Source organism: Dermacentor silvarum, chromosome 3, assembly GCF_013339745.2.
Source record: "Dermacentor silvarum isolate Dsil-2018 chromosome 3, BIME_Dsil_1.4, whole genome shotgun sequence".
Classification (NCBI taxonomy): Eukaryota; Metazoa; Arthropoda; class Arachnida; order Ixodida; family Ixodidae; genus Dermacentor; species Dermacentor silvarum.
Genome location: NC_051156.1, coordinates 199,840,375 through 199,853,344, shown reverse-complemented (window position 1 = coordinate 199,853,344; position 12,970 = coordinate 199,840,375). Strand labels below are relative to the sequence as shown.

Sequence of the window (12,970 nt, the reverse complement as noted above, 5' to 3'; positions counted from 1 at the left end):
AATTATGTTGCTTTTCTACTGATTTTTTCCCCTTGGTAGACTTTCTGTTGAGATGCAATTGAACGTTTTGTATCAGTTTTGCAAGGCTTACATATATTTGAATAAGGAAATTCAGTGATTGGCTGTTTGGGCTTGTTGGTGCACCATAATGGTGAATTGTAGCGCAGATTTACATAAGGACCGAAGAAACGGGACGCGCTCGTCTGTCGTTTCGTTTCTTCTGTACTTGAGTATGATCTGCGGCGCAATTCAGCAACTTGCATAAGGACATCGTAATTGGCTCCGAGCTAAAGCCATCTCCTGAATGCTCGAAGCCGGATTTACTATGGCCGCTCGTACTTTCCGTTACCCAAACGCTGACGGTTGTCACATCGTCATGGTCATTGGGCCACCTCTTCATTCTCAGCATCAGCCCGTCGCCACACTGCAAAGAACAAAAGCGAAACTTTGCCCGCAACCAACTGGGGTTCGAACTCACAGGAGCCTCGAATCGCCGTTCGCAGGGCGCCTTCTGGGGTCTGATGATCGGCTTGGCCGTCGGCATCGCTCGCTTCGCCTGGGAGTTCTCGTACGTGGTTCCCGGCTGCGGGAGCGGGTTGGCTGACCCCAGGCCCGCCTTGATCTCGCAAGTGCACTACTTGCACTTCGCAGCGATACTGTTCCTCATCTCGCTCATCTCCACGGCCGTCATTAGCCTGCTCACGCCGCCCATCGACGAGAGACATGTGAGTACCAATGCGGGCCGGGTCGCTTTAAGTGTGTTTCATGCATTATGACTATGGTAGTTTAGCGCACATGGTGGATGGGCAAAAAACAAGAACAAAACAAAACAGACAAGCACGGGCGTTATTATCAAGTTTATTTACAGGTCACCCACCAGTATATGTACTACTTGATCGCACCACAGAGACACAAAATCAAGGCATAAAATTCGCGCATGTCAAAGAGCGGCGTGCGTAAAATCGAACTCAGATTGATCGCAGGGTTATGCAATTTTCTATGATGCGGGTTGAGGCATTCCTTTTGGTAAAAAAAAAATGCCTCCAAGGCCAACCGAGACGTATAAAGCTTTTGCTGATGGCTAGAAATCTTTGTCTCCTGGAGTCTTGGTTCGCAATCACATGCTGTAACGTGCGCGTCCAAATGCGCGCACTTATCCTATGTCTTCTTTACTTGTCGAGCATTCTCCCTACATAGATAGCAGGCAACACTGCGGAAGCTACGCAAGTAGTCCGGTCATAGAAGTCTCCCTCCGCGCGTTTCACAGCGCAGTTGTTATTTTTTATCTGCGACTCCTCCTACGGAATAAACACTTCATATATTACAACTACACAGCTTGTGGACGCAAGGATTACGTGAAATTACGCAACAATTGTGCACCTTCGTGTTTATAGCAGCCGACATGCTTGCAGACATACTTACGTACAAGCGGAAGGGTGCTGTGCCCGCTGGTCCCAGAAACGTGTTACTCTGCTTGTTCTGTGCCGGGGAAGTTAAGATGTGCGACGCCTCCTATGTCATAAACACGTCATATTTGGCGAAACAAAAAGTATTAAACATACCGTTACGTCACCATACACGACACATGCCCAAATGTGTTTGCTTCTTATGTGGCGTACTATTTGTTGGTCGCGAATGCGACCAGTGAGAAAAGTATCTTAAGCCTTTGTAGCTTTGCCTGCTATGTATGATGTGGAGTATAGAAACGATACTTACGAGGAAACATTTTGACTTGAGCATCGCGCAGAATACAAGGGACAAAATGAAGAAGACGACACACCGTTGCACTCGCAACGAAAGTTTACTTGAACTTTAAAAACAAACCGGACTCCGTGCGCTTATTGCAACCAAGTTTACGTAGGGTAAACCGGCGATTCTGATAGAAGACTTAAGAAGCATTGCTCTGATGTTAGGAAAAAGAAATTCATCGACAACTGTTATCGGCTGAGCACGCTGACACCTCTGGCCATACTATTAACTGGATAACACACGCATCGTCGGCACTGAGTGCAACCGGATATCACGTCTTAATCTGGTATCATTACACATTCAAACGACCGCGCATACGCTGAATCACAATGACGCCATACTTCCGACTGCTGGCGCGCGCTGCGCCACCCATTTTGGATTTATATTGAATGCAAACTTAACGTCGAACTATTGCGAACAAGGCTTCCGTAAGGCAGCCGAATTGTCGTTTTTTTTAATTCTTTTTTTTTATTTTAAACTTTTACTTCAGTGGTCGGTGTCTGTTTACTGTGCCAAGTTTAACAAACATATTTGTCAGGGGTACATTTTCTTTTTTTTTCTATAGCAGAGTCTTGTCTAATCACATTGCACGTGCGACGCGAGTATTGTTGTAGATTCTCGAATGCACGCGAGCAGCAGTGATCACTCTGGAATCTACTGCTATACATGTATAAATAACGGACAGATTTCACCCGACATGTATAGGACCCGCCGCTATCGTCGAAATTTTAGTGTTGCTTGTCTTTCCGGGCACAAGTTTGCCCAATAGAGAGTTAGATTCTAACTCAGACTTTCTGCAGTGCTCCGCTCTCTGCATCGTCACCCACAACGGGATAATATGCTACACGCATGCCCCCACGTGACAAAAAAGGTACTGTAGTGATTACGCAAAAATCCGGGCACGAAGCAAACAGTATTATGATTATGCTGCTACATTTTCCCGACATCACTTTTCATCGAGCACTGTGCGCCCCAGCGACACGGACCAATCACGGGCCAGTGACATGGGCCAACCCATGTCTAGCGCAACTCTGCACATAACATGCGACGGAATACAAAGGGGCCCCGTCACTTTAGAAAATGCACTATTGTGACGGGCCTTCTCACCGCAGTGAGCGCCTACCCTTTAACGACCTTGTAAAGTCGGTGGGGGTGCTAAAAAATGCTATCACATTTAAAATTTATTTCCATACATTGATAATGGGCTGACTTTGGAGGTGCATAATTTTGATAAATGGCCTGCTACGAAGGCGAAGTATTTTGACAAGAGGCCTCTGCGACGTTAGGTTGTGCCGAGGACAGAAGCCCAGCCATTCTCACAGTGCGTGGGGGTAGTAGGCAAAGAAATGCTCTGGAATTTGAAGCATAACTGTGACGTCGTTCCTGTTGTAAGTTGCTCGTATCCTGTCGTCCGTGCAGCTCTACCGGTTGACCTTCTCGACGAGGTTCAGCACCGAGGTGAGAGAAGAACTGGACAGGCCGCAGAAGAAGGTGCCGCCCACTGTCAGCGCAGTCACCGGAGGTGCGGACAACCTGGCCTACAACAAGAGCACGGACAACCTGGCATCCAACGATGTGCCCATGACTATTCGGGGCCACACGTCGCCGCACGAAGTGATGCAAGCCCCACGGAAAGGTTCGTACTTCTCGATACACGTTCGTAGATATAAGAAAGGTTTGCACATAGCAGATAAGCAAATGCTTAATGAAAGCTCTAACTTGCCGACGCCGACACTTTAGTCATTTCAAGCTTTGCTTTTCTTTTTCTTTATGCGTCACCTTTCGAGAGGTTTTCCAGTTCACATCTGTCTTGTCCTCTGCGAGTTCGTCTCTGCGCGTCAGTGTGTGCGGATAGACCAGCGATTGCGACAAGAAAAACTAAAACACATACCGCAAAGAAGCTTTGCAGGAACCAAGTAGACTTCGTATAGATACCAGAAACATTATATGGTTTTATCGGGAAAGCCATACATTACAAGAGTGTATTTAAGTTGCGTACCTAGCGGTTCCGTATACAGCACGCGTACGTGCGTGATTTCAAGATCGATGACCCCCTGCGGTAGCTCAGTGGGAAGGCGATACGGGTGAGGTTCCGGGTTCGGTTCTTGTATGGGACTGGCAAGCCGCGTGACGCACCCCGCAACAATTCTCGGGAGCCAATCGGGCTGCGCGCCAGGCACAGCTGACCCTGTATTAGATATGTGACTTCAAGGAAGTTGCACACGTCTGCCAAGGTTTCATGAACGTTCAATCGCAATAGAGGACGCGGCCGAGTTCTTGCGTGAGTCTACTTGATGGCTCCCTCCGTGTATCCTACGGCGCTTGAGCGTTCTTTAATACGTCTTATCAACGTTGCCAAACCTCCACGCTTGTTACACTTGTACACTTGCGTAAACTACACTGCTAAACGACTGGAACCACATTGTTTAAACGACGTGGGGATAGCAAGACAGGCAGGAACAGTGCGCTTTTATTTCTTTTCAACGCAGATCTGCAGATAAACCAATTCATTTTTTAAGTCACAGAGATGAGCGCTGACGCAACTTGCTCCGACTTTTTCGCTGAAGTTTCATTCCATGATTTTGCGCATGCCTTTATTTCCTTTCTTGAGTGCACTGCCTCTGTCTATCCTTCTGTGTCCGCGTCTCTTGAGCGCTATATGGCTCCAATATCAGACCAACTAGCCCTGAAGTATGTTCACTGCTAAGGTTTCATTCTTGCTTCTTCCGCTTTCCACGCTCGCAGAACTGCGTGGGTTCAAGAAGGCGCTGTTCTGCGTCTGCGGCGTCACGTCTACGCACGAGGAAGAACAAGAGATGGCGGCTAACCAGCTGCCGCCCGTGAGTCCCGAGGTGGCGGCGCAAGAGGCGGTCAAGGCCCTGGACGAGCATCGCGTGTGGGGCACCGCCTGCACGCTCAACGCCGTCGTACTCATAGCCGCGTGCGCGTTCGTCTGGGGCTTCTACGCCTGAGCAGCAACCCTATAGTGCCCAGCTCCCGAGCAGGCCAGCTACTGTGCGACGCCCCTCTCAATCCACTATAGACGCAGGCTTGTGTTTTGGGACGCCATCGTGATGACAATGCAAGTGAAGGTGTTCCGGCCATTCTTCAATGCTTCTAGAGCCATCGGCAGTGCTGGAGCAGCACCAGGACAATTTGGGACAACGCCTCGCCTGAGGATCGCTTTGATGACGCGACAGTTGTTGCACGCACCGTCGTGCGATGTTCGGTTATTAGCGCTTTAGCATACAGGAGGCGTACTATAGCCGCATGTCCGGAATACCGGAATTCTTCTCCGGGAACAGCGGTGCTGGTGGTCACATCTTGTGGGGCTGGGTTTACCCACAAACGTGTAACCCTTATTGCACTGGCAGGCCGGCCTATTCGACCTGCCTGAGCGTGTAAATGTGTCGGTAGTGACCTAATCGTTACGAAGCTACTTAAGCAGCTTTTGTTTCGAGCAGGTAGGCAACACTACAGCCTTTCCGACAAGACGCGGTTGATCATTGCGTCGCGAGATGTGGCCAGCTATTCTGTTCGGGGACGCTTCAGTTATTCCGATGAACGTATGCACCATAGTACGTCTCTGCTACGCTAAAAACTATTTCTCGTCTGGTAGCTACCGGCAGAACTCGCCCGGACGACGGACGCTGACAAAGTACCTCCCTGCGTCAAAGGACGTGGCCCTGTGCGGAACGTATCAATTCAAACTCGTGGAGTCTGTGATAGCAAGCCGTATGCGTGGCAGAGACTGCTGATCCATGGTTCAGCGTCTGTGTTTATGTGTTGTTTGTGCTGCGATGCTGTACCTTTTCTTTTGTATAGCTTCTATTTCACAGCGCAGGGCGCTTGCTAGTTTAGAGCTGAAAGCATAGGCGAGCTGAGTCCATGGCTTCTATATACTCGCCTCACGAACTCCGCGGTTCACTCTGTCGAATCAATGCGCACACGAAAGCGCAAGGAGCCGAGAGCCTCCCACCGCTGTCAGAATGACACAAGTTTTCGCGCAGAAAGTGGGGTCACGTGGTCACGGGAACCACGGGTATGATTGACTCATAACAGTAATATTTTGGACTATATTGCGCATCATCAAAACGCGAAATAAAAAAAACAAAACAAAAAACGAGCCAGCATCAAGACAGAAGCAAGGATGGCAAATGTGAGCGCCATTTTCGCTAGGCCAATACAGATTAAAGTTAGGTCAAATCTGTTTATTCGCTTTCTCCACGTCATTCTTGTTCAGGGCGCACTTTAGGGCTCTGTATCACTACGGTTGAGTTGACAGCTCGAGGACTCTCAGCTGCGCGCAATTCGTGCGGGAACGAGCGGCTGTGCACCGCGGTGCTCAAATGTTCCTGAATTTAACAGCGGGGATTGTGTGAACCAAAGAACGGCGGCAGTGTTTTCCTTTTCATGCGTACAAACATACAGAGGGTTGCACCGCGCTTGACGCATCGAGGAAAAGACAGGTTGGAAGGCATACAAGTCCCAGTTGGGCCTTGTTGTTTATTCTTCCAGTGACATCTTGTTTTACTGCAATCAACTCGGTATATATTGCACGTATAACGATGCTTTTTTTTTTTAAATCAGTGTGACTTCGATAAATGTAACCAGAAGCGCCCACCGTCTTCCACCACGGCAGTACACATTTCATGCGGGCGCAACACGAACTGGCCGCTAAAGTCTGAAGCTGAGACAACAGAAGACGATGTCAACATTGGGCTTTACGCTGCTGGTGATATTGCTTGCGCATTGTACATACTTTCTAGTGAGTGCCTGTCGTGCTTTCCACCTCTTACCATGCGCTGAGGTCAAGTCCTTGAGAATCAACAGGTCCTGGCTTCCTCCAACATTACCACAGAGCCAATGTTAGATGCCAGTATCTTCAAATAACAGCAAGCCTTTCACATTGTTTCGCCGTCTAGAAAAAAAAAAGAAAGAAAGCAAGGGCAGCAATGCCAGTGTTGGCTAGACTGCGTTGCTCGATGACTGCTTAACCATGGAATACTGTAGGACCTCGGTTTGAATCGAGTTATCGTAGGTACGGGTGGTGAAGTTCATACTTTTGTGATCGGCCGCCACTCGGGCTTCAATACGAATGTGTATGTGTGTGTGTACATATCGGTGCGCCACATGCGAGCTTTAAAAATCATTTCATACACTGAATCATCTTGGCACCTCGATGGGGTTCAACTTTGTAAATATATTTCTAGCAGGGGTGGTTCAGCATATACTAAGTGTAGACTTTTGAACGCCGCAGTTTATTTTAAATGATGCCATGCGTGTCAACTTTAGAGATGCGTAGATAACACACTCCCAAAAGGAGTGCGACGTATCTTTGCTGCGTTAATTGCATGCTATTACCAATATTTATTCAGTACTGAACAAACACAAACAACATTGAGGTGCTTGAATTGCATTAATGTTTTAATCTCGGATGTATTTGTACACTGTTGTAGAATTTCATTGTGTGAACTGCTGATCCTTTTAGCAAAATTTAAGAGCTGGATAAATATTTATACATCTAGGAAACGACTTATATGTGTCTAGGATGCCAAGCAGCTAGGTGATGCAAAAGTACTCTTCTACGTTATACGCTAAAAAAAAAGCATGCTACTCTTTTCTGCGGTAAATTATGTCTGGTGCACTATTTTTATCTTTTGACGGACGTCACGTGACACTACGTGGATAGAAAACTGTTGCCCCTAGAAACATTTGTTTAAACGTAATGCCAAACCAATTTGTTTGTGCTGGGTGTCTTACTTACCGGTGCGTTCAGGCAACATACTTTAGCATCTTAAATTCACTATAGCATTCTGCCAATTCTACGCGGTATGGAGAAAAAATACATAGTGCGTATAACCTTTAAAGTCAGGTTTCTTGTTTATTGTCTTGAAGCATGGTTAAGGTACTTAACGGCATGTAACAATCATTACTTACGGGGTGCCGGTAAGTAGTGTGCTCGCTGGTACAGCAGTTGATCCATAAACCATAATTTTTAAGAGGATGCTTATCGCTTAGATCCTTGGACTTGAGATTATTGTGTGCTGCTGGAAACGGCCATGAAGCCACAGAAACTTGATGAGCGGGTATTCAGTGGCTTCGTTCTCGTTCCATGTTAATTTGTTGAGAGCAGTATCAGGAAAATGTGCATTAGTTGGGAAGTTATAAACGTACGGTTTAACGTACGTGCAATTGTTCAACGTTGTTGATCAGTGATTTATGGGATTTTTATCATCTAACTCAAGACGCCGTGAATCTGTTTTAAGCTGTGCGTTTGGAACAAGCCACTGGTTTTTTTTTTCCATATGTTTGTCGTATGTTTTTCGTGTGTTTGTACAAAATAAACAGAATGAATGCAATTGCGCATCACTTGTACCTCGTGTGCTTTGTCACTTTCAATGAGAGTGAAATGACGCCACTACCTTGTGATATGTCAGCAATGCAAGAAAAGAAAATTCGTTTAAGCTGATAAACTAAAAGTCAGCACCTGCAGAGAGGTACCTGGGTAGCTCTGCACAAATACCAACGTTATAGAATTCTGCAGTGCGCGAAATATGCAAGTGCCTTATCGGTATCTTATCACACTGCGCCTCTGCACCCTCTTTCGTCACCTTGGTGAAACTGGTGGAAGTTGGGCTTAGGAGGCTGAAACCCGGGATGGCCCTTGCAACGGCTGTTCCTCGAACTTGGAACTGGCCCCAGCTACCACTGAATGCAATGTGTCCGAAACTGTCCTTCCACAACTTGTCTAGCTATACAACCAGAACCATACCGTGTCCCCCTGCAAGGCGGCTTCCACTATACAACGCCACGTAAGGAAATGATAGCTCTGTGTACATAACAATCCTTGAAGTTATACGCAGTATATCGAACGCACGCACGCACGCATACACACAAAGGTGTGACGTTTTCTTCGCGCCAAACAAAGTTGTCGATTTGTGCGAGCTGCGGAGACCAGAGCGTAATATGATAAATTAGTTTCCTGCTAAAACGAAACCATTCCATTTGTTTACGCTACTCTCGTAAAAGCCTTGTTTAAAAATTTGTCGTATATTTCAGAACTATGTAAGTTGAATCAATTCCGATCGCCTTGAACGTACTTATTAAGTTTACAGGACTGTGGCATTTGCCTTTTGCTTCATCAGCTTTCGCCCGCCGCGGTGGCTTAGCTGCCATGGTGTTGCGCTGCTAAGCACGAGGTCGCGGGATCGAATCTCGGCCACGGCGGCCGCTTTAATTGGGGGGCGAAATACAATAACGCCCGTGTCCCGTGCATTGGGGGCACATTAAAGATCCCCTGGTGGTCAAAATTAATACGGTGTCCCCAACAGCGGCATCCCTCATAATCAAATCGTGGTTTTGGTGCGTAATACCCCAGAATTCAATACAGACAGAAAGTTTTAAATTTTCTCCAAATGAAATATAAAATACTGTAAACAAGAAAATTGGTTCCAGCAATCGATCATGGAGATAAGTTGACAATATTGTACATGTTGTAAGAAGAAGCGAAGGGTCGGGCCTGGTCCACTTGAATTTTTCGAACGTAATTGTCAAAAACAAAATCAGATCAGCAGAGCTGCGCAATCGACTCCGGCTCTGAACTCACTGCGATAGCATTGGCTGTCGTGCCTCATGGATAATTTATTGATGATAGTGATGACCATTACTTAAACAATGACACCAATCCACTGTTACCAAAAAGCAGGGTGGTATTATGATAGCAAAAATATAAAGAAAATATGAAAGAAGCCGATCCTTGTTGCGTCCAAATTCGATCTTCGTTGTTCACACAACGTCGTCACACGATTCACACGCTGTCGTCCTCCGGAATACACGAACACACGCAACAAGTCTCACACTCGGCGTGGTACACAAAATCCTGCACAAACTGTCAAACGCCAAATAAGTGCTACGACGCTGTGATTAGAGCGCGCGGCTTTGAAGTGCACATTTGCACAGTGACATGAGCAGGGTCTCTAGCCCCTTCATTCACAAATTATAATCGACTGCTGATAAATGTGTGACATGTACATACTTTAATGCAAAGGTGCTGGAGGTCAAGGTGGTACAATGACTGTTTGGGCATTTTATAGAGAGTAATTATAGGTAGAGAGTCTTAAAAAGTACATTTATTGTAGAGTAAGTCATGCTACGTTTCTTGCATTATCATTGCATTACCTTGCATTATCAGCAGAGGTCCAAGTACGGGCCCCTTCGCAACTCCAGATGTAACATCAACGCATGGAGAGCGTTTCCCATTTAGGACAACTTGCTACTTCCGGGATGTTAAGTACTCGAGTACCTAATTTTTTAACAGAGTTATCAGTATTAATGTAGTCAAACTTCTGTATTAGTGTCTCATGGGGAACATAGTCAAAAGCCTTCTGAAAATCTAAAAATATACAAACGACCTGTCCCCTGCAAACAAGACTGGAGGCTCCATCATGGTAAAACGCTAAAGCATCTAAGTTATACATGAAAAGCTTTTTCGAAAACAATGTTGCGCATTATTTAGAAATATTTTTTAAACGTCTTTATTTCTGCATTTAATAGGTGAAACCTTGCGTCAGAAATCTTATTGATGTAACGTCTCAAATTTAGACCGATAGGAGAATGTGCTTAGAACTTTTGCTATACTGTGGGGTGAGATATATCCGCCGTGCGATTACACACATCTACTTTGGAATCTTTGTTTAAGAACTGGTACCACGTGTGCTAGCCTCCAGTCATCGGGTATAGCCGACCATCATTGAGAGACTTGCAAATTACAAGAAGGTAGTCAGCCACCTCTCAGTGAACAGTTTTTCGAAATTCTAGAAGATATACCATCTGGTCCTTTAGCTTTACATTAATCGATGTTATCAAGAAGTTTCCTTACACATTCTATGGAGATCACCACAGGATTCATTACTGCATATTTTTTTGACGATGCTTGAAGAAAGCACGGAGCCCTAACAGTAAATACAGATTTAAAAATCCTTAAACATAGCACCATTTTCTTCGTCACCGATAACTAACCCACTGTTATGTTTTAAGTCAGTAGAGCCGGAACAGTCTATACTGCACCATTTAAAAAACTTTCAGAACTTCTTCCTGTTATTTTTGAAATCAGAGGCTAAACTTGGAAAATAGTGGTCTTCGTATTTCAATTTTTTTATACATCGGCGTCAAATTCGATGAATTGTTTAGAGATAATGTTTTTTTTTTCCTTCAGTGTTCTGAATACGCTGTGTTGCGCGGACGTATCAGGCGAATTAAGTCACCACAGATTCATGGTTCTTCCTTTCTTTTTGCTTTGTTACATTGAACACTAGGGATGTAACTTTGGGTGAGAGTAAGTGTGCGATTGTTAAAGATGGACCATAGTTCATTAATATATATTTACAGTATCAGCCAAACACTACAAACTTTAAGTATTGGTTCTCCAACTGTATTGGGATTTCTGTGAAGATTGTGGCATATATTTGTGGTAAAGGTAGATTGTCCTTGACTATGTAATTTTGGGGGACGGAGAAAAAAAACAGCCAACGTAGCAAAAACAACATGGCGATCACTCATACCAGGAATAACACTCACGTTAGACCCAAAATTAGGGACATGTTACTGTGAACTACGGTGCACATCGGGACAAGGACAGGAAATGACGAGCACAAGCGCTGACTTCCAACGGTTTTTTTTTTAAATTTCCCGCGAGGTAACATATACAGGGTGTCCCAGCTAAAAGTAACCAATGTTTTAATAACGAGTGTGCTAGGGGGCTGAAACCAACTCAGTGGTGTTGAGAATCGCCCGACCTAGTCTGCGGTATATTTTGGATTGTTTTTGCAAAGTCAATTAATTACTGTAACTCCTTACCTAACTTTTTAAACATTGACTTCACCAATAAAGTGCCAGTACGAAAGTTGTAGATCACATTTAAAAATGGTCGACTAAAGTGCTTGCAGCTAAGTATGATTGATGGCGCTTCTTGTACCTGCCTTTAAAGAAAGCCTGCGAAATATTAAAAAAAAAAAAAACGAGCGCATGATAGCGCCACTATTTCAGCGCACCCACATGACCAATCAAGAGACGAAATCAGCTTGTCTCTGCAGCGCTGTCCGGGACGGGCTTGACGTTTCCCATGGCCGCAAGATACGGGCCCCGCTAGTAAGATATGAGCCGCTATTCTGGACATTCCGCCATTTTCTCCGAGGCGTGACGTAGGCGCGGCGCTTACAAAATGGCGCTGATGGCCCCGATTTGCTTTCGTAACGTGACGCAAATTTGACGTTTCGCCTAAGAAATTGTAATGTGAGTATTGCACCTAGCGTTCTTGATAAAGCAAAACAGCCTTTCCTCCCCAGTAAAAATAAAGCAGCTAGCTCAAAGGGTACGATTATTCCATCAAAATCGTTTCTCGCTTCCATCGTATAATGCATGCGCACAAGCTGTCGTCTGCTTCATTAGCTAGGATGCGTGTCCTTGGGAAACGGAATTAGTCATCGTATATTTGCGCCCACGTGCGTACTTTCTACCTTGAGACAACATAAGCGCCCTACCAGTAATGATGAGCGCGCGCTCTAGGCTCCGTTATCACTATCTCGTGAAACTCAAGTGAGAAGCGGCCGAATATCATCGATAGCGTTGCGCGTGCCACAGGCATTCGCTTGCGCGACACATGCGCCGGCACTCCCATCTCTTGTTCACTTCGCTGCTTACTCGCACCGCGACAGGAAACTTCAAGGCGCCGCCTTGCGTACATTTCTTTTATTGCGATAGCAATTATATGGACACTTCAGCCGGATTTCTGCCGTCGGCGTCGCCGTCGTCGTCGTCGTGAGGTTCCGTATAGATTCCAAGGGCGATAAAATCGTCGCCTCGCGCCGTATGCGCGAGCGAAAGCGCGCGGGGGACGCGCGCTATCACGGAGAGCGAACGCACGGCGGAGAGCAAACGCGACCGTCGCGCGGAAGGCTGTGGGGGTATGGGAGGGAGGGAGGCGGGGCGGCGCTGTGCTCCGGCACCAAAGGCGTATCTTGCCACTCAATCTCCCACGCGAAAGCAAGAAACGGGAAGAGGGGGGGGGGGCAGCTTCTCCTCTGCCAACAACTTCTCCTCTGCACTTTTCCCGGCGGTGCCGGTCGTCCACACCGTCTCTTATCTCCACACGGCTCTGACCTTTGTATGTGCTGTGCATTCGCCGCTCAGTTTCCGTTGAAGCGATAGACCGCGCGAACCT

At 46.3% G+C, this 12,970-nt stretch overlaps 1 protein-coding gene across 1 annotated transcript in view; it reads left to right on the top strand.

Annotated features, from left to right (window-relative positions):
* LOC119446456 (sodium/glucose cotransporter 5) overlaps positions 1-8,127 on the top strand; it is a 56,549-nt gene extending 48,422 nt beyond the window's left edge. Inside the window, exons 12-14 of the mRNA XM_037710890.2 lie at positions 504-725; positions 3,169-3,385; positions 4,495-8,127. Of these exons, the coding sequence (XP_037566818.1) occupies positions 504-725; positions 3,169-3,385; positions 4,495-4,721 (666 nt within the window). The 3' untranslated portion in view covers positions 4,722-8,127. The remainder of the gene's footprint in view (positions 1-503; positions 726-3,168; positions 3,386-4,494) is intronic.
* The last annotated feature ends 4,843 nt before the right edge of the window (positions 8,128-12,970 follow it).